Here is a 27941-nt window from a genome sequence, read left to right as displayed (position 1 = left end):
ATGGCACTAAACCACACTGCCCTGCCCCAGGATGAGCACCTGCCACACTACCTCCGAGAAGGGGATCCCTTTGCTTCCAAACTTTCCTGGGAAGCGGATCTAGTGGCTGGCTTTTACTTAACAATAATTGGTAAGCTTCCTTAATTTTTCTGTGCAAATGCTGCAGCTAGAAAATTCAGAGGCTAATATGTTGATTTTGCACAAGGATTCACATCCTTACATAGATGTTTTGACTGGGGGTGGAGAGTGGGAGGAAGGTAGATGATGGGGCCACATTGCAGGGTTCAGTGACTGCTTTATAGAAATGACTTGGTGATCTTTATTATTAGTGATGGCTATTCCCTCGAAAATCAAAGAAGTTTTACAGCAAAATCATTTATCCTGGGACTATATTGGTTGTGTTAAGAGTAGGTTTGTCTTCTGAATCACAAAACTAATGATAAGGATATCTTATTTAAATAGAGTGCTTTTACATAAAAAAAAAATGCTTTTAATATAATCACAAGATGATAGGCTCAGAACAGACCTTAGAAATCTCCTAGTTCAGCCTCCTCCTGTCACAACTGAGGAAACTGTCCCCAGGCTGTGGTCACAACGGACACAAGAAATTTACTGCACCTAAAGGAGAGTTGCTCTATGTTGGCATTACTAAGTGAGTTTGGTGAGAGTTGAAAAAACATACTGGTAATGAAATGGGAGTCAGCCCAGGGTCAAAAATTTGTGCATCATCCAAAACATGGTGCACCTGCTTCCAGACTATGCTCTCCAATGCCATGGCCACGTGTGTCTGCAGAGCACTTGAACGGTGACTTGTCCAAAAGAAGTGCTATAGTGTGAGTATACGTGAGACACTGAAGACTTAGCCCTAGCAAAAATATTGTGAGATAGTTCACGACTAAGTAAAACAAGCTGACTACACGTCAAACCTGTAACGTTTTGCCTGTATAAGGCTAGATATATTACTAAAATGAATTCAGTGTTATGTTTACTTTGCTTAATGTGGCTACTGGAAAAAGTTTGAAGTATGTATGGCTCACATTTCTGGTTTACGTTGTATTTCTATTCGACAACATTAGTCTAGGCGATTAGAGTTTGAGCATAAAACTTCTTAAATTTAAAGCTGTTGTTTTAAATTTGGGTAACCAGTACACAGGTGGGTTATTTCTTTAGGTGTGTCTGCCTTTAATCTTTTCAGATTTGGGTCAAGTTCTCTCTCTCCCTCTCTCCCTGTCTTTCTCCTTTTCTCTCTTCCTCCCTCCTTCTCTTTTCATCTCTTTATTACGGGCTAAGAATTTCATTTAACCTCCTGAAATTAGCAAATATCATTAGAAAAGTCTGGAGATACCTCTATGGTCAGTGCTTGAGGCAAAAGGAATTGATGAGATTGAATCAGAAATTTCACTGCAAGGGGATTCCCTGGGTCCTTGGCTTTATGATCAGCAATTATGACACTGATTTAAATTCTATTTCTTATAAATGGACTCTCGCGTCCTTTCCAACCCAAGTGTATATGGAGTGCTCATTCTTTGCCACTGTAAGTTTCTGGGAATACAGCAGTGAATAAAATGGGCAAAGTCTCTTTCTGCACAGGGACTCTCTGGTAGTAAAACCCACATTGCATTTTCAATGAACAGAAGTACTTCCAATGATCAGAAAAGGCGGAAAAATTGACATCTTATAAACTGAATTTGTCTCAATCAGTTGCAAGAATTGAGTTAAAAAGGAGCACTCCAGATAAACAGAAGAGGGAGAGGGATCACCTCCATTCCCCGCCCAGGCATGGGAGATCTCAGGAGGAGAGACAACGAGGCTGGGAGGAGCGGGATCAGGAAAACTGCTCCCTTGTTGCATGTGGGGATGGATGGAAAATCCAGAGTCAGATTCAAATGGGCATGGCTGAGGTGAAGCTAGAAAAATAGGTCCCCAAAGAGTCCTCAAACAAAGGGAACATCAGGTGACTCAGGGAGATGGGGCGGAGCCATGTTCCAGAAGGGTCATTCAGGATGAGGCCAGGTCCTTTGGAGGGATTTGGATTCATCTAGACCCAGTCTTGGACTTGGTGCTATGTTTGGGTTTTACCCCTTCTAGGATAGGTATGGGGATATGCGCAGATATCTTTTTAAGCGAAAAGAGTGGAATGATATTCTTGGCGAGTTTTGTTAAATACTGAAAGTCTTTGGGAAAACTGGAGGATGAAAAGATACATCTGAGTTTGGAATAGAGGAGAAGTACATTAGAGACCCATACCCACCCTTCGACTCTTTTACTGTAGATACTTGGTTGATTAACAGTTTATAAGTGAGGTTCCCTCGTTTTGTATTCCTAGAAAGATTCAGGATTTTGATAATCAAAAAATGTCCTTCCCACCCCCACCCCTGCCTTTAGCCTTTAGCTTCTTAATCTTGCTTTCCTTTAACTATCTTCAAGAATGTTTGCATTCTCTTGATAATCCCCTACAACTGTCTCTGGGAATCATCTGCCGGCAGCTCACAGAGAGTTGACTATTTTTTGATAATGCTTTGGGCACTGGGTAAAGCCTTATGAAACATAATAAAGATAATTTAAGAAAGGAAGAGTAAGAAAATCAATATTCTCAAAAGAGAAGTAGGAAGACACAGGGTATTTAAAGGAGCTTTGTGTATCAATTACATATGTATGCTTATTGTTCTCAAACTTCTTGAATACAAAGTAGAAGGCATTTGTTTCAAATTCCTTAAGCCATGTTTTCACATGAATTTCCCAGTGTGCCTTGCTAGCTGTTTTCCTTTACTGAGACATAGGTTTCATGTTAGTTGGTTTGCTCTAGAACTCCGTAATCTCTTCTATTTTTCCTCTTCTGTCTTAAGAAATCGAAAGAGGTTTTAACAGACCACTAGGCAGCACTGACCCCAGGGATTCATAATTTCCTAAAAGCACAATGCAGTTCATTCCTGGTGGTTTCATACCGTCAGGCGAAACACACATTTCTTTCCTTGCCCCCAAAATGAATTGTGGTGGAGAAGTAGAAATTAAAATAGAAAAATCTGGGTTTCTCCTGTTAATACTCTCCTTATTCCTTACTACTAAAGGCAGCTGTACCAGATTCTCATTTATACACAGCTACACTATGAAGCAAGAATTCCTGAAGAAATCTACTCTACATGTTAAGCTATGGAAGTAGGTGTATTCTTTTCTTAAAGTCAGTAGGGATTGGGTCTTTTTGGATTTAAACTGGGTTTGTAAGAACTTTTGAACAGTATCATTGTAATGCCAAAGCCAATCAGTCATTAATAAAAGGATATAAAAAAGTGGGAACACATTTATACCACTATTGGTAGGTTGGTGGGTTGAGGGTCACTTGCTCTCCCTTTGGTGGGAGGGGAGAGCCCATATTATCCACTGTCACCTACTTCCCCTTAATACCTAGTCCAGTAGTAGCTGCAGACACCCAGCGTCCATGTGTCCTCAGGAGGCAAAATGTCCTGAGATGTGTCTCCAGGAGATGACCCTTTCCTCTCAGGAGGTTATGCCAGCCCAGTCTGGCCTCTACCTCTCCTGAATGCTGGTGCTCCCTCAGCAGTCCACAGTGATAGTGAAAGCACCTTGTCTGGTTGGGGTCACTTCAGCTTCAGCGTGTACCAAGAGCCAAGGGGTTAACCCTGCTTCTTAGAGGGAGGGAGTTCTAGAGAGCCGATATTCGGTAAAAATGGCGGAGGAAATACTCCATCCTGGGGGCCAGTACAAGAACTGACCATGGGGATTCCCACCCCTCCTGAGCTTCACTGGGAAGTTAGCAGTTCCTTTTTCTGGGTAAGTTCAGTCTTATAATCCCTGACTCCTATCCCTTTGGAGGCAACCCATCCCTCACCTGTCACTCGCAACTCATGCTTTTTACTTCATCTTCTTAATTTAGATTTTTTATTTAGAGTCCTCTCACTACCCTCTAAATCTATGGTGTCCATTTTTGAAATTGAGAAGTGTTTCATATCTGAGTGAACTCCAAATCCTAGTGCTGACGAAGGGAATTTATATTTTTCCTTGTAGGGATTCTGTCCACATTTGGAAACGGGTATGTCCTTTATATGTCTTCTAGACGAAAGAAGAAGCTGAGACCTGCGGAAATAATGACTATCAATTTAGCAATCTGTGATCTGGGCATTTCAGGTAATGCAGCCATTTCTTCTTTGGGGGGTTTGAGCTGTGCTCCGTTCTCAAGTCCCCCCTGGCTCAGAGATCACCCCTCCCCCGCCTCCTGTCACTCCTTCCTTCACCAGTCATCTTTACTGAGGTTGTGGTAAGTCAACGGAGTGTCATCGGGTTAAAGAGCTCATCCATTTACCATTCGTTGAGTCTTTTCTGTGTGCTGAGCGTGTTAGATACCAAGGAGACAATTTGGAATGATGAATGATACCTTTTAATGCTGAGCCTCAAAGTGTACCGGCTAAATGATTGAGAAGACAGAAACTTACAGATCACAGTGTTGGGTTCCTTTACACCCCCGCCACACACAGGGGACTCCGTTAAAATAAACGCCAAGGGGCTAGGTCTTGAAGCTTAAATGATGGGCAGAGACAGTCTGAGAGGTGAGTTTAGGAAGATGGGATTTTTCCGTCTTTCAATTTCCCATCTTTCAATGACCTGCTGGTTCATTGAAGTGTGGCTTCAGGACTAATTGCAAGCATAGGAAGCCTCCAGGTCAGTCTTTCTTGGAATTGGATGCACAAAAAAGCCACTTGGGGAACTTAAACACAAAACAAAACAGCAACAGAAAAGCAAAAAACTTCATGGCTGGGTTTTATACCCAGAAATTTTTATTGAATTGGTTGAGACTATTATGTGGGCCTCAGGATATTTAAAGTTGGTATTATCAGGTAAGTTAATGTGCAGGCAAAATTGGAAACCACTGGCTTATTTCTTGCTTCTTTGGCTTCTCTGATAATCCTGCCAAGGGGGAATTGGAATAAAATTTCTCTTTACTTGTAATTCATTTTTATAAATATAAATGATTTTGGATAAGTAGCCTCCCTTTGCTTTCATCTATAAAGTCCCAAGGTTGTCTAAATACACTCAAACTTGCCTTTGAATCCCAAATCCTGTTGTTTGGAGTATGGTCTTAAGTTACTAGAATTGGGGAAACTGAGTGTAAACAGTGCACAGCAATTCCTCTTTCCACTGGAAACTTTTTAGCAGTTTCCCATCTAAAACGTCTCTTTTAAAATGTTTCTTGACATTTGTTTCTCCCTTTATAAGTGGATTTTTCTGCCAATGCCAGTCTCCAAAAACAAGGCTCAATAAAGAAGCCTCTACCTATCGAATCACTGTTTCTCACCATCAGATGTGTTGCCCTTGAGGGTCTGCGTGGTCTTCGTTGCTTGGGGGGCTTTACTCAGTATGGACAGGTTTAGATATCAAGAGCTCTTATCGGAAATGCACACTGACATTAAGAGAAGCATATTGTGTCAGGCCTCCTGGGATGAAAACAGCTGAAAGGAACCGCAGGCAATTTGCAAGGCGGCACAATGACTGCCATTTTAGAAAGGGCCACACGATGGCGGTGTCGCAACATGAATGATTGCTTTCCGGGTTCCCCCTCTCCCGGCGAACCCCGATCGGCTCTCTCCCTGGTACTGAACGTAAAGTGCTCGACTGAAACCTGCCATTTCCATCCACATCCTTCACCAGCGAATACTACTAGATTCATGTTTAAGGCTGAATTAGTCTATGCTTGAATAAAGATGTCTTTAGTTGGTCTGATACACTGAAAATGCTTTCCACCAAGCAAACCTGCTCTAGAATTGCACAAACCACCTCCTTACTCTGCCTATGTCTTCAGAGTAATTCAGTAAGAAGGCATTTTCTGCCATGTGATAGCTTTTGCTGATGAACCCAGATCATTTCTCAACTATGAGTATCTCTAATACATTTTCCAGTACAATAAACCTTAAACATTTTCATCTATTTTGTTTTTTTTTCTTGGTCAACTATATTCCATTTTAAGCACCTTGAAGTACATGGTAGAGACCAGGTGTATTTCATCTATATTACTAATATTTGTTGTTTATATACCAGTGGCTTGCAATTGTGTATTAGAATCACCTGGGGAGCTTTAAAAAAAAAAAAAAAAAGAAAAAGTATATTGCAATATATTGATGCCTGAGCTCGTTCCAGATAAATTATATCAGACTTTCTGGAGGTTAGAGTCCTGGAAATTGATATTTAAAGTAAAATAAAAACAAAGAACAAAACAACTCTTCCAGTGATTTTGGTGTGCAGCCGGGTTCAGAACCATCCTATTAAGTGAAGAAGGGAGAGGCATTCTAAATGACATTCCAAAGGTTTACCAAAGGTTCCATTCCAGAAGGAAGCTTAAAATAGTCCCAGGCACAACAGACACTAATTTCACTCCATCCCAGTCACTTTCACTTGTCTCTTGCTGCTTTTAGCACCCACACAGCTGACACTTAGCTCAAGCTTTGAGTTTGTGTCTCCTCTGCCTAGAATATTTCCCCTCTAGACATTTGTTTGCGATCTCTACCGGTGATTTAGACATCTCCCTAAATGTCACATTCTCAGAGAGGTCTTCCCTGATCCCCTTATATAAAACAACAATTACTGTCTATCTCCTTCCAATTCATTTTTCCTCTCAGGACTAATGACTATCATGCCATAGTATCATATTTTATATTATCAATTATATATTTCTCTTATCTACCCTCTACTATAAAATACATTTGTCAGTCTCGACCTCCACTTTGTCCTCTATCACCTTGCTCTGTGGTTGTTACATAAGAGGCACTGAATAATTATTTGCTGAATAAGAAATAGTCCTTTTATACTCAGTTTCCTCACTGACAATCGGGCTAGGCCACTGGGATTAGGGAGCCCTAATAGGGGGGTGCACAGTCCAGAAAGATGGAGTGTGAAACGCGCTATCTAGACAACAAAACAAACTAGGGGAGATGTGTGTCTGGCTTACAGAAGGCACTTGAGAAATACATGTTACCTGACTGCACTAATAGGAACTTATAACTTGTACCTCTGTTTGTTGAAGAAGAGACACACCTGGGAGGGATGGGGCAGGGCTGGCACCTCTGAGTATGAGTTCCTTGGTTTTCCTAAGGAAATAAATTTAAGGAGCCTTATGATAGATAGAAAGATAGATAGATAGATAGATAGATCAATCACACAGAGCTCATGAAGAGCTTCCTCAGCATGTTCCCTTCCAGGAGGGTGAAGATTAAATATAATAGCTGAATATGAAGAGTGCAGGGCTTGAATTAGAGTAGAAGAATGTTTTTTTTTAGAAAGTACAAAACACAAAAACACTAACAGAAGCTGAGGCATAGTTTTTTTTTTATTATTCATTATTCATTTATTTATTTCCAATTCAGTATTTTTAAATTTAAATTCAATTAATTAACATCTACTGTATTATTGGTTTCAGAGGTAGAGGCCAGGGATTCGTCAGTCTTATAGAACACCCAGGGCTCATCACATCACGTGCCCTCCTTAATGCCCATCACTGCATTATCCCATCCCCCATCTCCAATCTCCCTTCCCCTCCAGGAACCCTCAGTTTATTTCTTATGATGAATAGTCTCTTAGGGTTTGTCTCCCTGTCTGACTTTGGCTTGTTTTATTGTTTTGAGGAATAGTTTAAATCCCAGAAATCTGGGTCTGGTTGCAATCAGATTAAACCTAACATTAACTAAAATAGCTATCTCTTGTCTGAATAGAATATGACTCAACAGTGAGTTGAGGCAGGTGGGTAATTTTAACTAGAGGGAATTTCCCTTGACAAATTGCTTGGCGCTCTAGTTGTAGGCAAACCGTTCACGATCATCTCTTGCTTCTGTCACCGCTGGGTGTTTGGCTGGATTGGCTGCCGTTGGTACGGATGGGCTGGATTTTTCTTTGGCTGTGGAAGTCTCATCACCATGACTGCTGTCAGCCTGGATCGGTATCTGAAAATCTGCTATTTATCGTATGGTAAGTATGAAGGTTTCTCATTCCCCGATAGTCAAAACTAGTGGATTGTCAGACTGTAAATATTGTACCGATAGGTAATGAACAAAGATTGCTAATAACCTAAGAGACCAAGAGTATTTCTACTTAGAGCCTATTTTGTTCTAACTTAAGTTTAAAAAATCTGAACCTGTGTCGATGTAGGTTTCTTTTAATACTACTTTTATAGGAATGTCTGGTGTTTGGCTACAATGATTTTGGCAAGCATCATTTCCTTGTATAATCTGTGTAAGCCTCTACCATGTTTTGCCATGCAAACCAAGAAATAAGATGCACTGAAAGGATGTCAGGCCCAAGATATTTTAGCTTGTCCCCTACATGGTAAGTGAAATTATAAGAAAAATGTTTCTGATCCTCCGTTAGGCCTCAGGCTCCCTGTGATTTCAGAGATGAGGAATTCCAAAGATTCCAGCTCCAAGCTAGAGAGCCGTGCAGGTGCTGACAAGAAAGGACACATGCAGAAATATCAGTCAACACACTTATTGTGGTTTTGTAGGTAGGAAGATGAGTAACTAGAAGCGTTGATAAGGGGAGAGCCAAGCTATAAAAAAGTTTTCAGGCTCAAGGGTTTTTTTGTTTTGTTTTGTTTTATAGTAACAACATGTTAAAAATAAACTTTGATTACATTTGTTTCTTGGGCTTTTGGGAACTTACTGAATCCCAAAGAGAAGACTTTGGGTCCCTCTCTTTCATACTGAGAACCAGGTGCGCCCAGGGAATAGTATCTGCTCCCTCTGGAAAACGCTGCTCTGTTTGTTAATCTGTCAATCAGAACAGTTGTGACCGTGGAGATGGAGGATGGCCTGGAGCCTGAGGTGGGAAGCATCAAGTCAACTTCATACTCTCAATGTGGTGGAATTTTCCTTTTTATTTTAAAGCTTTTTTTTTTTTTTTTTTTCAAGATTCCATTTATTTATTTGAGTGAGAGAGCAAGAGAGTACCAGCAGGGGGAGGGAGAGAGAGAGAGGGAGAAGCAGACCCTCCACTGAGCAGGGAGTCTGATGTGGGCTCAATCCCAGGACCCCAGGACCCCAGGACCATGACCTGAGCTGAAGGCAGATGCTTAACTGATGGAGACATTCAGACATCCCTTTTCCTTTATATTTAGAAGTTTATAGTCCCAGACTCCAAGGAAACCATGCAGGGGAGGGTAAGGTCATGGACTATCATCTTCGCAAACTAGCACTCAGTTTTTTCTTTATAAATTTCCATCTCTTTTTCTAAACAGCTTAACACTTCCAATGGAAATAACTGAAATCAGAATTTCCAAAAATATAAAAAAATATTCAGTTATGTATATCCTGGATGACTTCAGAGTCCTATACTTACTACCAACTTATTTTTGGTCACATCAAGTAGATCATAAATGTAGATTTTATAGAGGAGAAGGCAGAATTTCAGCTTCCTGGGGATATTTGAGGAATTCCTTGATGTCACTGCTTTTTAAATATTGCCTTGAATTTAGGCTTGGTGTCCATTAAAGAGGTGGTACTGTCCACCCCCAGAATCATTGTAGGGCATCACTCTATATGGGAACTGTATATATATTTCCATCTTCTTTTAAGATTGAACCTCAGTAGAATGGTTTCACCATTTGATTTGACTCATGATTCAACCATCTACAGTGTCTTAAAATGTTGGAATTAGAAGACCGCTTGGGAACATGGAGACCTTTCTCCCATTAATGTGATAAATTGTTTTAAGGCATCCCTGACAGACAGCCATTTGGCCTCTTCTTGAATAATTCCAGTGACCAGTGACGGGGAGCTTACTACTGTACAAGGCAGCCCATTCTCTGATTGGTCTGCTCTCATTGTTACAATGTTATTCCTTATATTGAGACAAAACTGCCTCCCAGTAACCTCCACCCATTGGTCCTAGTTCTGACTTCTGGAGCAACACAGAACCAATCTACTAATCTACTCCCTCCTGTACTTGACAGCATTTCACCATACTCGAATGTAAGTATACAACACCTCGCCAAGTAACCCTAACCATAAATGCTTATACGTATGCGTATGCACATTCCCCTAAATATATGTGATTATCCGTGCCAGTGTTTTATCCATTATAATGGATAATCAGGAGCTGATAAATATTGTGGCTACATGATTGTTACCTCTCTCTGGTTGGGCTTGAGAAATTTGAATTTTCTGATACAAAATGCCATGTATTTGGAAAAAAAAAAAAAAAGAGAGACCATAGAGCATAGATACAATCTATATTTCTTGTTAGTGCTGAGACAAACATAGGAGTAAAAATCTGTGTTAATGTAGTCCTTTGTAGTTTGCAAATCAGGCCTTGCATTATTTCTTTGAACCCTTATCAAAACCTGTAAGCAATGTATTCTTATTTCCTCCATTTTACTGCTAAGAATGTGGGCATCTAGAAAGGGTACATGAAGAAGGTCAAACACTAGAAACAAGAAGAAGTAGACCCTACTGACTTCCTAAACTGCATATGGCTCTGAGCGGAAGCGCGCCTTGTGTCTGTGTTGAAGAGTCCATTTCGCTTTTGTTGACTGTGTCCTGATATTTCTTGTCTGCTACTCTAAAACCAAGGCAGTAAGGATTTGCTTCTCTGGCCCTTTCTCTTTGAGATGATAAGTGGAGTATGGAGGTAATTCCACAAGCAGGCTGCAGCATTAGATCAGGCTTCCCTGTCTTGGGTGGTTATGGTAAACTTTGGAAAGTGATCACTAGTGTTCTATAGCTTTTTTTATATGACTACACCAGTTCTTCTTGGAATTCTCTTTTGGTTGATGGAAATTAGTTCTGAAAAACCTAGAGCTCATTTTTTTTTTTTTTTCCTGAAAGTATTTTCACAGTATTACTTTTGCAGAACATGATGCAACCTACCTAGATTCTCTACCTCTCTTGGTATGGCTGTGTGAGCTTGACTGTTGTGTTTGTCATGTTTGAAGATTCAAAACCTGCTCCCACGAAGCAGGATCAGTCACTTTAATATCTCAGCACTCAGTCATGGTTGTGGCCCACTGACCCCCACTGACAAGCGTTTAGGAAGATGAATGAGATGAGATGAGAAAGCTTTTAGGGAGAAGGGTATTGAAAGGTGCAAGCAATGTGTCACCAGTTCTCACCTTCCCTGAAGGAGTCCACCTTGGATGAACCAATAATACATGCTTTTGGGGGCTTGGTCGTTCTGTTCTACCAATTGGCCTTGTATTGGATAGGATCTCAAAGGTCATACTGGATGCTTTCTTAAGATCCTTCCTTCATTGTCTTTGGCATCCTTCTTTCTACTGTCCCCTTTCCTCAGCTTTTATCACTTACCCTTCCCAAGGCTCCTGCGTGCCTATGGAAACCTTCCCTGTGAAAGCACTTCTGATTTTATTCGCTTGGAAAAAGGCCCATGCTCTGGAACTTTTCTCCCTTCACTCCACTCTCCCTCAGAATTCAGTTGTCTGACCACTTCTCCCAGAATCCAATGGAATAACTCTTTGGATGTGGAATTTGACATATCGAGGGGAGGTATTTGGGTGTAGGGCAGATTACATCCCGGTAATGCTTTTCTTCTACCTCCAGGGGTTTGGCTGAAAAGAAAGCACGCCTACATCTGCCTGGCAGTCATCTGGGCCTATGCTTCCTTCTGGACCACCATGCCCTTGGTAGGTCTGGGGGACTACGCACCTGAGCCCTTCGGAACCTCATGCACACTGGACTGGTGGCTGGCCCAGGCCTCCGTGGGTGGCCAGATTTTCATCCTGAACATCCTCTTCTTCTGCCTCTTACTCCCAACGGCTGTGATTGTGTTCTCCTATGTGAAGATCATTGCTAAGGTTAAGTCTTCCTCTAAAGAAGTAGCTCATTTCGACAGTCGGATACATAGCAGCCATGTGCTGGAAATGAAACTGACCAAGGTAATTACAGTAATAATTTACCGAGGGGTTTTCTAATCAATTAAAACCTCATAGGGCAAAGAGGATAGGGAATATTGGGGACTGGGTGAACTTAGAATCTCTATTCTATATGTATTTCTGCGCTTTGCTATTATTTATCTAAACCTTTGTAATATTTCTTTTCACTGTTTCTCTCTCTCATTTACACACACACACACACACACACACACTTTTAATATCTACTGAATTTGTATGTATGGTGGATCTACTGGAAGCTTATTTTCTCTATTGAATAAGATATTCTTGGTTCTCAAAAATTATTTAAGTCATAAAAATAGTAACTTTTATGCATCATAAAATGCCTCCCAGTATTTGTACTGTTTTGTATGGACTTTGGTGGATGTGGTTAGGAACATTCTGTCAGCTCACGTTACAGAGTAAGAGCTTACCACATCTACTATCCTATGGGAAACTTGTCTTAATACAAGAGAAGTTTCTGCATGGTTGAGTCCCTTGGTCAATGCTAGTTTCAGAATTTACACCTCCTTAGAGACTGTTATGTGAGGAAAGGAACACACAATTTGAGAATAGACTAGGGTTCTCATTCCATCACCAACACTTGCCAGTTTGTGATCCAGACCTAGATACGGAACTTCTTTGAATCTCTATTTTCTCACTTGTGCAACAAGAATAGTAACATCTGTCTCCTTGGATTGTGGTGGAGATTCGATGAGATAAAATATGTTATTCTATCATTTGGTGCATGGAAGGTGTTAAATAAACTGTAGTTCCTTCATTCTCTCGTAACTTCTAGAAATTCTGGGAAAGTGTAAGACAGTGGTCTTTCCATCATCATCTTGTCTTACCCTTACATTGAAAAAAAATTTTTTTCCAGGATATACCTCAACATAAATGACATGCAGCTAATACCATCCAACTGTTCCCTAATATTAACATTCACATGCCCTAACTTCTACTTTACTTTTAAAGATAAAATAAATAAATAAATAAATGTAGATCAAAGTTCTAACCATTCCTTCTGGTATCTAAATCAATCATACCATTGATATTGCACCTTCACGCTACTTCCTACTTTGAAGACCCCTTGTCTCAGGACCTATCTAGTAACCGTTCCCTTCAGACCTGAGATCACTTCTAGTAAGTCAGGGCCTTCGTTCTAGTAATATTCCTCTCTGCACAGTGCAGATGCTTCGAGACGGTACAAGGATCTCTTGGTTGTACAGGGTGAGCTGCAGAGTCTTCATGGTTCCAGCTGACCTTATGCTGAGTAAAAGAAAGCTCCAAGGAAGTCTTCAGTATTCTAAATCTATGCTCATAATCTAATAATAGAGCAGTTCTACCTGGACAAAGACCCAAGAAAAAACATTCCATAAAATCCAAGGTCATGAATTAAGCTCATTTCTAGCTCTCCTTTTAGCTCTTATCTGTGACTTAAAAAAAAAATATTAATCCAAATAAATCAGTCCAAGTTAAATTTGGATTACATTTAAACCAAACCTTACTCAGAACCAGATACTGCTCTAGGAACAGGGTGAATGCAAAAATAATAAAAATATTCCTTCTCAATACTTTATGGAAGTGTGTCCAGGCAAAGGATGTGATGTCCGTCACACTGCTAGGTGGATTTGAATTTACCTTGTCATCCTACAGTTTGGCATACCAGGAAGCTGCTGAGATGTCATATGACTTCCTTTCCCTTGCTGCCCTCCAATGGTGTTAGCCTCAAGACATTTTGATGGTCTTGCTCAATGAGTTCAGATCCTTATTTCCATGAGGCCTTCTCCAGTTTCTCTGAGCGTGTTATTCATCATCTGTGCTCCCGTTAGTTGAATTGCCTAACTCAACCCACAGCTAGCTTTTATAAATACCTTAGCCGCTGGTTCTTTGTGTATTCTGGACAGTGGGTAATTTGTTTACTGCGTGATTCTAAAGCTCATTATGCATACAAGGTGAAACTTGGCACACACCATTTAACTTGCTTTGTGGTTATCAGTCTCCTTGACACAGGCTGGACTGTATAGGTCAAGTAGCAAGGCTCACCCAGTCCAGATTAACAAAAGAGATGTTAAATGAAAAGTTATAGGTATTTATATGTATGATTTTATTTTATACACGTCTTCTTCTGACATATACTAAATGACATTGTATTATATTAATGTCTATATGGCATATTATACGTTATATATCATACAATATGTCTGTATCTCACTTGTATATATAAAACTTATATTAAAATAACCTGAATATAAAATGCTTCTAATTATTAACACTTATGCAAAAAACATAAATCAAAATTCAACACACATTGATAAACACAGCTTTCTATTTCGGCATCTTCTCTGCTAAATTTAAAATGTTTTCAATTACCATTTAATTTTGGTCTTGATTTTTTTCCTACTGAGTAAAAATAAGTAAAAACAACCTCACACTGGACCTTTTCATAGTCTTAGGGAGTTTTTTCTCCATTCAGTTACCTCTCAGGATTGACAGTCTGCTTATTCACTTGGTGCTTCTGATCTTTTAGAATTGTCTGGTCTAAAAGCTTATTACTTAAAGGTTACCTCCTTGGATTCTGGGGTCAAAATCATTTCTGGGTACGCTAATGATTTCCAGCTGGGTTATTATCTGGCCTATATTTTGCTAGTCTGGTCTTATCCACCCGAAAACTGACATCCCACCTACATATAGCTCTCTACTTTGAAGTTTCCCTTGAATTAATTTTTTAAGAATGACAGTTTTGTAAACTTTTGTACCAGGCTGAAACTTCACAGATTGCCAACAGAGGTATGCAAAAAAAAAAAAAAAAAAAAAAAAGCCCAAGAAATAAAGACCAACACGCAAAGAAAAATTCTCTTTATGTTTCTATGACTCAGTATCATCTCATTTTCATTTCCTGCATTTAACTTTGTAAAACAAACTTAATATTACACAATCAGGATAAATTCGGTTGAATTGGGGTCTTCCTTGTCCTCCCAGGGCTATGTATAAATTCTAGGGGGGCTTTTATAATCCCAGGATGCCAGTGGATGGGGGTTCCTGGTTTGATTGCTGTCATGTCTTGCCCCTGATATTCCTGAGATATTTAAATTTCTTCCCAGTCTCAGTCACCAGTTATTATGGGTCACTTTGCATCCTTTTTGTTCCAACCAGAAACCCTCTTCAGGTTCATCAGCAATTCCAGCTACTTCCCTGTCCTTTGACTGCAACTCATCATCAGTATGTTGGGAGCTTGGCTGGGACCCTGTGAAGCAAGGCATAAGTTTTTGCTCTGAGATCCCCAAATGCATTTGGGTCTTTTGCTCCCTCAGCATCATCCCTGGCTCCCTGTGTTCTGCTCCATGGAGTAGCAACAAGACAGTTTCTTAAGGTCAGTTACCAGCTCCTCTGAGGTCCTCCCTCACCTTTGAGCTGTAGACCCTTTTACCTATCTAGGGTGGGAAACCTGTAATCGTGTGCATCCCTCTAAAATTGTTCCCATTGAGTAAGATTAATTAAACGGTCCACTTCATGTTTCTGGCTGTGGGTACTCAATGTCATTTTTTGTATACTCAAAACACCTTTCTCTCAAATATTCTCCATCCTGTAAGTTTCAGATTTCTATTTTAAAACTCACAAGGCTGAGAAATAAATGTTTTATATTTTGGGGTATTTCCCCTTGAAAAAATCTTCACACAATGCAGTGAACACAATTCCTTCTGCTTTGATGAGGAGGGCAGTGGAGTCACAGGAAGAAAATACCAGACGCGTAGACTAATTTTTCCAAATATTATGATGTTGTATGGACTAGTACCCAATACTTACTCATTTAGCACAAATAGATTATCTATGGGTTCCATGTCTACAAGCAGTGTCTAGATCCTTTGGGCATCTGGATTTCTCTTAATTTCCTGTATTTCCACCAAAAAGCCTTCATGATTGCCTCTGGCTAGTTTAAGTCCCTCTGCAACAGGCCATCAGAGCACTTGACAGGTTCACTGTATTGAGCCACGCCCTTGTCCTTCTTTGCAAGTAGTAGGTAGGTGAACTCAAGTGTTACACGTCCTGTTTGCTTCTGAGCCTCACTGCTTGGTGCCTACTAGAAGCTTAATCAAGATTGCTATAATGAATATATAATTGGGTAGATTAATTTAATCTAATTACCTTGATGAGTGTTAAGTGGTCCCTTGACCCCTGGCTTGAGTTCCTCTGTCCCTTTTATAACTGGCAGGCATTTTGTTTTGCTTTGTTCTTTCACATTGGTGGTGAAGCCTTTTTAAAAACTATAAATGTAAATCTCTGCTTTCCTCCTGTGATTCCTCTCTTTGACTGCCATCCAGTCAATTTATCCTTGGAGGTTCATCTTCAGAGAACCCCCTGGGAGGACTCTAAGGGCAGTTTGTGAGAAAGCTGAGCTGCATTGCTTTTTTATTTTTTAAACCAATTAATTCATTTCTTCTGGTTCTTCATAAGTGTTCTTAGCTTAAATGCCACTTCCCAGAAAAGCATTCCCCAAATTGAATTCAGAGCTTCCTATCATCATGGGGCAATGCTGTCTTTATAATTTCTTCTTAGAACTGGCCATAATTTATAATTAATTTATAATTACACACTTACTTTTGTGATTATTTGCCCAGTGTCTGGCTTTAGCGTTGGTTAGTAAGGCCTGTGGAGTGACAACCATATCATTTCAATCATTTTGTGTCCCTAGGACATAGCACAGTTTAAAAAATGATACATTAAACATTATAATATTAAATAAATCATATACTATATAATTAATTATGTTAACATAAATTAAATATAAAAAGTCTATAAAATAAATATATATATTACATCTATATTTGTTGAAGAAAAGAATTTCAAATTGGGGTAAATACCACTTTTGCCATGAACCCACTGAAAGTCTCACCTAGCTGACATTTGTTATTTATTTTGGCTGCCAGTGGCTGAACCCCTTTCCATTTGGAATTTCTGTGTTGAGGAATTTCCAACATTTTGAGTTTGGGGAAGTGGAGCGGAGGGGCAATATGTCTGAGCAAAGGCTGACTCCTAATTTAAAAGATACAGAAGGACCAGTCATTGACTTTCCAAGATTCCCATGTAGGTGGCATATGGCTGTGACCCCAGGCTCCAGCCTGTGGGTCTCAAAGATAGTGATCTCAGCAAAGGGGCAGGGAGATGTCTCCCCGGGGCATGGCTGCAGCACAGTGGTTTCTGCATCAGAGCTGCTTTGGGACATCACATTGGGCATCATTTCTGTCTGCTTGGTCTCAATCCTGAGTCCAATGTTCCCAAGGATTCTCTGTCCTAACCAACCTATTCCTTTTCTGTCTTACTTGGCTGAAGTCAGTTTCTGTTGCTTGCAACTCCGAATATTCACCTTGGGTGAACCACTTTATCTTGCTGGGTCTTGGTTTTCTCACCTGTGAGAGGAGGTGCGGGAAGGGAACTAAATGCTGTCTAAGTTATCTTCTAAAACTCTCAGGTTGTATAAAAATGGCTAGATTGGTTGGATCGTTTGAGGGTTGGTGGCAATAGCTCTTACTGCTAAAACCTCCTGGTCTCTCTACCTGACTACATTTCCCCACTGAGTGGCAATTTCCTCACTTTAAGGGCTTGGTTCAGTTATAATGAACCAAGTCTCCCTCATTTTTTGAGCCAGATACTTACAGATTTGTATCTCCTGTTCTTTAAGCCAGCCACTGCCTCACTGGGGAATGCTGTGTTCCGTTTTAGACCCAAACCCTGCAACACAGATGTACAGAGTGACACGACCTAATTCACATCTTCTCCTTTCAATCACAGCTTTTGCTTGTTTATAGAAGAGTGGTATTTTAAGATTCGAGAAAATTTCAGCGGGGAAGTGCAGAACCCTCCTTCTTCCAGGTCTCTCTTTTTTTCCAAATACAAATTAATATTTTCTACTTGGATCACCCCCAGGGCTCACACGATAGTATAGACACAACAAAGCTCTCAGAATTGTTTTCTTTCTAAGTGCATGATGAGGGGTCTGGGACAGTTGGCCTTAGTGGTCATTCTATTGATAAAACAGAAGGAAGGAAGAAACTCAAATTAGACTTGCTTTGAGTTGTCACATTACTTTATTTCTTCAAAGGTGGTGTGAAGGCTAAATATCACTCTTATTTTTATACATATCAGGAACTGAGGGCCAACGAAGGTAGGTCACTGTTGCTAAGTCACCCCCTTCCTCCTCGCCATTGGTAATGTCAGTCAGCGGCAGGCTGCCCGCATGTGGGGGTAGTGGCCTCATGACTGGCCTTTACTCTTGCATTATCATCTTTTCATATCTTTTTCTTTCCTTCTTTTTTTTTTTTTTAATTTTATTCATTGGGAGCAAATCTGTATGCTTGCTAGCTAGACTCAAGATAGGAAAACCAGTTCTCCTTATCCCTATGTTCTGGTCCATTGTGGGTCCCTTGCCATTTTCTCCATGCACACATGGAGTGATTTTGCTTCCTGTGACTTTGTCTCATCCCAGCCACTGCAATACCCTTGTTTTCAGTGGTCTAGCTACTGATTTGGTGACTCTTGTTACTGGTGGGGAATTTAATCCATCTTGTTGGCTCTCCTTGTAAGCTTCGCTTCTACATCAATTCCATGTCCTTTTCTCATCCACTTCATTATCCAAGGTAGTGCACAGCTCCGAACACCGGCTGAAGACCTACTCATATCTGAGCAAAGGAGCCTGATGCAAGGAACTGAAAGTCCAGCTCTTAGAGAACCAGGGGTTCTGTCTCACTCACACTGGTCGGTGGAGTTGAACCATAGTTGGGATCCAAACCCAAGTAACTCTACTCATGATGTTATCCATGTTATCTCAGCACAGAGAGAGGGAAGGACTTTGTTTCTCGGAAACCGTATCTGCTGGAATGGTTCAGATGAATTGGGACCAAAGACAGAGCCTTACGTAATTTGGAGAATTTACTTTCAGTCCCATTGTTCTATTATGGCTTTAAATGATTAATTCACTAGAATTGATCAGTTATGAGCAATATTGCCTATGCGACGCTTAAATTAGTGCCAGCTTGAACTGTAGCTGGAACTTACAGATATCCCTTAGTGCTCTGCTGCAAGATATATTTAAAGTTAACTGGGTTGCAGATGTGTGATTCTTTTGTAGAAGCAAAGCACACATTCTGTGAATTTCCTCCCACAAAAATTGCCTAATTTAAGAATTGAAGTTTTCCTGCTTTTCCAGTAAACCAAAAGGCAGTGGTACAAGTGAAGCGATTAAAAAATAAACAACTTAAAAAAAGTTGACAGGTACAGGTGTCTGTGCTAGAACTGGTTTAAAGATATCTGGAATAGAAATTTTGGAAAATGAAAATGAGGACACACTCAGAAATGAAGAAAGAACAGACTGCTGAAAGATTAAACACGCTCTACTTTGACTAGAAAGCACTGGGAAAATGAGTGTAACATGTAAGTTTTGTAACTTCTATGGAGTTTATTTTAAAATGCCTTTAATATTTAATATTCTAGTGTTTTGGGGAGTATATTTTAATAGGAGAAGATTGTAAAAAATAAATGAATCTCATGTTAACTTTGTATTCACTTCAAATACATAAGTAATATTCTGCAGTGCTTTTAGATCTAAGCTTTTATCTCTCTGCGCTAAACTTGATTTCTAATCATTCAGTTTAAGGCATTTAGTTTTATCCTACTCAGAAAAACCACGATTATTCATTTGCCATGTGTTTAAAAACCATAGCATGGTTAATTCTCTGATGTCCTTTTATTTAAAAAATATTTTAAAGATTTTATTTATTATCAGAGAGAAAGCACAAGCAGAGGGAACAGCAGGCAGAGGGAGAAGCAGGCTCCCCGCTGAGCAGGGAGCCCAATGTGGGCTCGATCCCAGGACCCTGGGATCATGAGCTGAGCTGAAGGCAGAGGCTTAACCCACTGAGCTACCCAGGCATTCCTCTGATGTCCTTTTAAAAAGGATAATGTAACACAAATGGAAGGCCTTCCTCTCCCCATTGCACACTCTCATAAAAGTAGAAAATATGTAGAATGTTAGAAAATATTATGGACTAAGTTCTAATCTATTTTTTGTCAATGACTTTGACAGCAACACAGAAAACAGCTTTTGAGATACATGAAATCATCACATGAGTCACCAAAGAGAAAGGATGGTGCTATGTTAAGATCCCAGACATCTGTTAAAGCGACTTTTATTTATACAGTTATTGTTTATTTGGGGACTTAGAAAAAAGACCCTCATTTTGAGCCTTGAGGCATCCATTCCATTTACAAACAAAAGTCACACAGACTAAATGAAATACAGTTTCTCCTGCATAACCCTCTGCAGAGAGGCGGAAAAGCAAGCAAGCGAATGGGAGTAATGCATGTGGTCTGGGTCTGGTTGATAGCTACTACGCACAGGTAAGACTTTTGGCTCAGGACTGTAAAGCAGGGCTGCAGGAGCCTGACACAGGGCATCAAGACTAGAAGGAGATCTGGGCTCACTTCATTCATCTGTTTGAGGTTTAGACTCTATTTGGAAAATGGAGTGAAATGGGTATAATTGAGGTGTGTCTCAGCTGCAGTTAATTTTTAGAGATGAGCCTTGAACTTCTTCGGTGGAATTTCATAACCCAAGACACATGGTGGATTTTCCAAGCTTCTTTCTTGACACAGGCCACACATGTGGGGTTCTCAGGGTAAACACCCTCCTGATAGGCTGTTCTGCAGGTCAAATAGGGCTATGGACCATTCCCTGCGTGCAATAGCTCTGCTTTCATGGAAGCAAATTGGAATGCACGTGCACAGAAACGACTTTGTTATAAGAGAACTCAGCCACTTGGATTTCTAAGTGGCTGAGTAATAATGTAATAATGTTTTATTACTAATAAAATAATAAATAATGTTTTAAAGTAATAAATAATGTTTTATTACTAATAAAACATTCCTTATCCTTGATCCTCTACACCAGTGAGTCATGACCCTTACGTTGGGAAGACTGTTCTTTTCTTTCTTAAATAAGAGGATAAGGGAAGAAGAAGTGGTGCCTGTCTCAGATAGCTTCATCTTTTCATCTTTCCTGGATTTTGGGGAACTCAGAGATAGAAGGAAACTCCCCCTTTCCTACAAATCCCTTATAAAATCACAAAGATGAGTCTGATGCTCTTTCTAGTCAAATGCCCATCCCTGTTCTTGTTCTTGTAGCTCGAGGCATGCTGTCCTCTGGTCAGGCTTGGGTCACGTGATGCTGGCTCCACACAGCAGCTCGGAGTAGAAGGGTTGCTGTGGATGCTAAAGTTTACGAGGAAATGAAAGACATACGGTGGATTTGCAAGAGCAGATGTCCACTACATGGAGTGCTAATCTGAATGTCATTTCATTATCTTACAGAAAAATAATAGATAATGGTATAAAGATACTTCAAAGTTAGTACACTCTTTCTTAACAAAGATCTGAAAGAGCTCATGTTTAAAATAAACACCAAAGCTTAGACTTCATTTGCCAGTGTCAGTAGTCAAAGAAAGAACCCTTTCATTTCTTGTTTAGCCTGCTGCCTCAACAAACCTAAACAACCTGTGTCTGCTTTGTTCATTGCTTCATCCTTGACACAAAACGCATAGGAGATGCTTTGTAATGCTTGTTGATTGAATGAATGAATAGTGATTTTTCTACCTCCAATTTACAGGTAAATCTTCCTAAACACAGCTCTCATTAAGTCTCCTGCTCGCAAACCTATTAGTGCCTCAAAACATAAGAAATTAAGTACAAGTCCGATCACAAGTTATACAAAACCCATAATACATGGATATGATCTTTCTTTCTAGCCTTATCACGTGTGCCAAAGTAAATTGCTTGCTAATTTCTTTTCTTTTTCTCAAAAATATGGAGCACTTCACAAATTAGCATGGCATCCTTGCACGGGGGCCATGCTAATCTTCTCTGTATTGTTCCAATTATCGCATATGTGCTACTGGAGCAAGCACTTGCTAGTTTCTATACCAACCTCACACATACCTGTGCCTTTGCTCATGCTGATCTTGCTACTATTCCATTATTTCAACTTGTAACATGCAGATTGTATGCCATGTCCCTCATGAAACTGTTCTGAATTTGCCCTGTACCAGGGAATTTGGTCCTCCTCTGCTGTTACTTAAATTCTTCCTTTTACTGTAGTTGTTTGTATTCCGGGAGGCTACAGCCTCAAGGTGTCTTGGTGTCCCCAACAGTACTTGGCATTGTGTCTGGCACCAAGCACTTGGTAAAAAGGGATTGTTGAATTCAAATGAGATAATCTATAGGGCAGGTATGTAGTTACAGGGCACTAATTAGGGCAACATTAGTAGAGGGACTGGTTTGCAGATGGTGAGAAACCAGTGAGGGTGTTTAAAAATCCTCTTTCTAATTATTCTTTGATTTGAAAGTTAAGAGGGTCCTAAGGTAATTATAATTTTGTGAGAGAGAAAAGCGTTTTCTGGAAAAAGTCTTGCTTTATGCCACTGTGTCACTATAGTTAAATCTTGGTGATTCTATTTTACTTTATATCTAATAACTTTCCACTATCCAAGCCTCACACTTGAGAAAATGAGCCAGAAGAAGTACACTTAATAGAAATCTCTGAAGAAAATTCATATTAAAATTTCCAACAAGGGCAGAGCTTCTGTTTTCTGAGGCAAATGAGTGTTTTAAAATTTCTTCATGGTGAACATGTTTTCTATCTAGTACCAAATACAATGGAATATATTTTCCAACAACATGGGTGGGGAAGTCTAGAAATTTCAGGAGCACAGATGTCTCCTTAGCGTCTTTTCCTACCCAATGTAAAATCTGACAGTTTTTTTAGGGTTAAACTTTGGGTCTTTTGGTACATTCAACTTCTGGAGTGAAGAATGGATAGGATGTGGTAAATCAGATAAGTCATTGTAATAACTTCTTCTGGCTAAACATCTCTGAAGTCCACATAGAAAATGTCTCCTACTGGCAAGATAAATGGACAAATAATAGACTTTCTTGGTTGTAAATGGGCTACTGCTCCTCCTCCCACCCATCATTTCCACCAGGCATCTTGACTCTGTTCTATTGATTTCCCTCACCAGGTAGCAATGCTGATTTGCGCTGGCTTCCTGATAGCCTGGATTCCTTACGCCGTGGTCTCTGTGTGGTCAGCTTTTGGAAGGCCAGACTCCATCCCCATACAACTCTCTGTGGTGCCAACCCTCCTTGCAAAATCAGCAGCAATGTACAACCCAATCATTTACCAGGTCATTGATTACAAATTTGCCTGTTGCCAAACTGGTGGTCTCAAAGCAACTAAGAAGAAATCTTTGGAAGACTTCAGGTAAAATTTCAGAAGCCAGAAATGAATAATATTGTTTCAGAATCCTGTGGGGTTCAAGCCATTCTGATATACTATCTTTTTAGGGTTAGAGCTCATCACTTAGGAGTAGCCTAAAGAGAATTTTCTGTTCATCAAAATTCCTGAAATCAAGTCATCAGATATGTTGGGTTGGGAGTCATGGGTAGATAATGAGAAAATTAATTCCATTTTTAACTGTGGAGTAACTAAGATAGGAAGCTATGTCCATTTGAGAGGTCACTATTTCTCACTCTTTCTTATCTGGGACCAAATCCATTTTACTCCAAGAGCATGGTTCCACATGGCATTGATTCAAAATTAAGTTCTCACAACAGAAAAGATTCTCCTGTTTGGGATGTTTCTACAATTAGCTATGAGTATAGGATTTGGGCAGGCAAAGGAAGGAGAGAAAGGAGGTGACATTTTTACTCTCTGTCAGGTTCTTTATGTTATTTTCACAGGGACCCCTATTGTACCTTCTCTTTGTCAGATAAGGAAATGGAGGTGCAAGTGAGGTTAAGTGAGCTGTTTGTGCTTACACGACCAGGAAGTAGCAGGACAGAGATTTAAACAGGTCTATTGGGTTTTGAAACAATCTACACTCTTTCTGCTATAAAATGAAAAAGAGAGTTTGGAGAGCCACAATTTTTCCTATAGGCGAGGGTGAGTAAAGTGTTGAGAATGATGTGTGGGCTTTGTGTCCATGCAGAGCCAGTCTTAGTGGTGGAGTGTGGATCAGACACCTGGGTGCGTGGTCTGAGGTGAGGGGTGTGGAAAAGGTCCGGATTCTCTGATTTCTATTAATTCTTACTCAATAGATATGTAGTTATTTTTCCATACTATTTTTCTTCATTAAGCAGGAAACAGAAGAGAACAAAAGGTAGAACTAGCTGAGGAAGATATTTTTTCCCTATGCTTGAGCGTAGGGAAAATATTTTGACAAATATTGACAAATATTTTGACCTTTAGGTTCCTCACCATCTAGGGTACAGGATCAAATGAAAAAAAAATAAAAAGGCATAAAGAAAAATATCATTGTTGTTGTGGTACAGGGGAAGAAATATACAATTTAGAGGTACAAGACCAGTGTTTGGTTTATTTTTCCATATCTTTGGGAAAATGAACTACTAAGAGCCTAGAATCGAGAAGAACTGATTGCAACACCCATCTTTTGAAACTGTAAGAATTACACCACCTGCGTGTTTAGAAAGGGCTAGCTAACAAATGTTACTGGTTTGTTTTTTTTTCTTAAACATTGTTGGTGGTTAATGCCTTTTCTGTTGAATTGAATAAGTTCAAATTCTAAAATGCATCTATTTTGGCAGTAATAACACTTTGCCCTTATCAACTATTAATACTTTATTATGAACACAGGTTCGAGAGAGTATTTTTCATAGAGCAGTTGTGGGAGAAGATAATGGGTATCCCTTCCTCTGAAAGAGGTGATGGGAATTTGACTGGAATGGCTGACGGCAAATTCTCCCTACCTCATAATTTTGCCGTGGACTGATTCTGTGTTCTGTACATTAACTCTCAAGTGTGAGCAGCACATAAATATTCAACGCTCAATAATGAAAAGGAGAAATTTATGAGGAAGTCGGTGACTTGGGGCCGCGGACCTTTGGAGAAGCCAGCCAGGCAAGAATCGGTTCAATTCACCTGCTCCCCTTAGCCATTTCTGTGAACTACAACAATTACTTTGCTGGAGGAAGACAAGTGCTGTTTCCTTACTCCAGAGTCTTGAAGCTTTCAGTGTAGAAAGCAGGCAGTTGGTAGGACTTAAACAGGAAGGAGCCCTTGGATTTTCAAATCTGGAATATTGAAGAGGTGTGATGAGTTGCTGATTTTTAGAAGGATCTTTTTCAGGGAAGAACTTTCCGAAGAAGCAAAAAAAAAAAAAAAAAAAAAAAATTTTTTTTTTTTTTTTTTTTTTTTTTTTTGTTGGTGTTGTTTATCTTTGCAGTTATTAAGGAGCTAAAAAAGTGGGTAGTATTGAGCGGATAGAATGAAGCAATGTGGTCTGAAGCCAGTCCAGAGTTGTTAAGGCACTATCAGAACAATTCAATCAAATTAACCTATTTTAATTGATATCCTTGTTTTTTCCTCTTCTGAGCTCTGAAATGAATTTGCTTATAATGGGAGACCCCCTTGGGAAGTATTCTGAATTCAGATAAAAAAAGCTAATGTGTTGAATATGAGATTGTGGAAATATATTTTGAGTAATTTTTATAGTTCATTAAAAGTTAACTCATATTTCCCCCCCCTAAATTGGGTCCCCTGAGATTTTAGTAAAAGCTGATGAGCTGCAGCAAAAAATATGGCCAAGAGCCCATCTTGAAATGCTATTATTCATCCCATTTGGGTATCCAGATATAGTCTCCAGTATTTTCATAAACAGTGCTTCTCCACCCTGACTATGGGTTAGAATCAAGTAGGGAACCTTGAAAAACTGCTGCCTTGACCCCACTTGCAGGGATTTTGCTTCAGCTGGTCTGGACTGGCCCAAGTTTCATTTGTTTGTTTCACTGGTTAATTCTCCCAGGTGGTTCTGATACCTAGCCATTGTTGAAAACCAGTGAACCAGAACCTGGGAAAGAAAAACATTGGGAGGGCTGCTCTAGTCAGAGGCCTCTCCCCCAACCTACACAGAGACCACTGAGTGACAAGGGAACCAGACTTCAGGTGCTGGACCAATCTTAGATGCAATATACGTGTACCCTATGGGGGTACATAGGGAAGGACCAAGACATTTTACTCTCCTGGTATTTTAGTAACGATATGGAACAGAAAACAAAGCCCTAAATTCTGGCGTTGCCATTCTAATAAACCTCTCTTAACTACCTTAGTTTGAATGCTATCTTTACAAAGAACAATCTTTGTAGGTAACTTACAGGGCCAACTGACTGGCAGGTCAATAGGGAGGCAATGAATTTTGTTCTAAGGATGGGAAACTCACTGGGGCATAGGAAATGTGCCATGAACAAGTGACTTGTTTTTGGAAAGCTCCACTCAAGGGATTTCTTGATTTTGAATATTTTAAAGTGAATTATTATTATTTTCTTTCCTAATTCAAGTCTTGTGTATATAATCTTCTTGGTAGATGTGCCTGCTATGATATACATACACAGTATGTGTATGTGTGCGTGTGTGTGTGTGTATATATATGTTATTACATTTTCCTTCTCCTGTGTCTAGGCTGCACACTGTAACCACAGTCAGGAAGTCTTCTGCTGTGTTGGAAATCCATCAAGAGGTATGAAGATGGACACAGCATCACTCATGGACACAATTATTCACTTGTTTGCCTCTTCACTGCTGTTGATGTTTGATTGTGACTACACTTTTCTCTTTATATTATATTTTTATATTTTGTACAATTTCCCTCTTTTCCCTTCAGCCAGGATTTGCTGGGAAATTCCAGTGGCCAAATGGAAATTATATTATAGGATACTATTTAAGAAATATTACTATGATAAGTCTTCTTGGAATTTTTCTTTTATTATATTTTAAGACCTAATTGTCATGACCCAAAGTATTAAGTCCAAGATACTAAGAAAAATATTTCAAAATTTTATTTATTAAGATGTTACTTAATTTCATTATATCATAATTATTATTTTTTAATGTAGGGCCAGGATGGCAGTTTTGGGGTCCATTCAAATGGATGGGTGATTTTTGGGTGGTTCTTTGACTGGTGGATCTTCTGATTCTTGCAGCCATTCCTCTCTCGTGCTAACAGAGGGTCACACTCTACTGGTAGTAATTCCAAAAAGCAGTCCTCTAGGGAAATCAATTTTTCCTTAAATCCCTAATGGAAAACTTGTTATCTCAGAATTTGAGAGCAAAAACAATTCCCACTAATGATAATTTTACCTACATGAATTTTTCCCTTTAAGTTATACCTACTAACATAGTGGATGTAATAGGGCATTACTAGCTATAACTACTCAAGAAACAAATGTAGTGAAAATAGTTATATATAAGTATTTTTTTATTTGTTTATTCTTTGTTACCATTGTTCTTGCTTTTGTTCATCGGTTGTTTTCAACAAACACCGTGTGAGGTGTACAGGTGAAGAAATGCAGATAAGGATGGGATAGAATGATTTCAAAAGGCAGATGTCTGCCCCTTAAGAACTAATAAAAGGGGCAGGCATGTAAATATTAGGTCCAAATTGGCCTTCAAGACAGGTCTATCTGATCTTTCTTAATACAAGGAATACGGCCATCTCCCTTGCAGTTCTTTTCATTCCAGTTCTAGGCAGATGTCCCCCATGCTCCCTGCTCCATTCATCTCCTCCTTCTGCTATGACCCTAAATCCTGATCCTATCTTTCTAATAACAGCTGGTGAGAGAAGAGGGAAAAGGAAGGGAGAGGTCCCTCCCATGCCCTTGATAATTTCTCCACTCCTTCCTTCTGAGCTTGTATGGAGATCAGAATCTCCTCCAAGGCTCAGCCCTTGGTATATGGTCTTGGGTTTTTGCCTGTTAGTTTTCTCCAGAGTTGGAGTGAAGAGGGAGTTGATGTGCATCCCTGGTGTATGATAAGGGCTCAATAGATGTGTGTATAAAACAGTTTCTGATTAAAGCAAAAGAAGTGATGACTCTGCCTGGGGCTTGGAACTGGTTACTCAAGTGGGGACAAAAGAGGTAGGGTTACCATTAGAATAGGGACAGCAAGGGACTTATAGGTAAATGAGTAAAATACAGAGAAAAAGTGTGCTATCTCAGGTAGAGG

General features: G+C 39.7%; 1 protein-coding gene and 1 non-coding gene across 2 annotated transcripts; one reads left to right on the top strand and one right to left on the bottom strand.

Moving 5' to 3' along the window:
- Window positions 1-26463, top strand: OPN5 (opsin 5). Its single transcript, XM_059399061.1, has 6 exons — window positions 1-130; window positions 4024-4143; window positions 7798-7968; window positions 11550-11884; window positions 22945-23186; window positions 26400-26463. The coding sequence occupies exons 1-6, from the start codon at window positions 1-3 to the stop codon at window positions 26461-26463; spliced, it is 1062 nt and encodes a 353-aa protein (XP_059255044.1).
- LOC132018825 (U6 spliceosomal RNA) lies at window positions 21728-21834 on the bottom strand. Its single transcript, XR_009404607.1, has one exon. It is a non-coding gene; the product is annotated as a U6 spliceosomal RNA (small nuclear RNA).
- Window positions 26464-27941: the final 1478 nt, after the last annotated feature.

The sequence above is a fragment of the Mustela nigripes genome, chromosome 5 (genome assembly GCF_022355385.1).
Source record: "Mustela nigripes isolate SB6536 chromosome 5, MUSNIG.SB6536, whole genome shotgun sequence".
Classification (NCBI taxonomy): Eukaryota; Metazoa; Chordata; class Mammalia; order Carnivora; family Mustelidae; genus Mustela; species Mustela nigripes.
This window is presented reverse-complemented; position numbering and strand designations above follow the sequence as displayed.

What these genes read in the sequence shown, in the direction of transcription:
- OPN5 (XM_059399061.1), top strand. Translation starts at nt 1, where the DNA reads ATGGCACTAAACCACACTGCCCTGCCCCAGGATGAGCACCTGCCACAC. An exon ending in CTTTTACTTAACAATAATTG is followed by an intron (nt 131 to 4,023) that starts GTAAGCTTCCTT and finishes TTTTCCTTGTAG; the next exon opens with GGATTCTGTCCACATTTGGA. An exon ending in AATCTGCTATTTATCGTATG is followed by an intron (nt 7,969 to 11,549) that starts GTAAGTATGAAG and finishes TTCTACCTCCAG; the next exon opens with GGGTTTGGCTGAAAAGAAAG.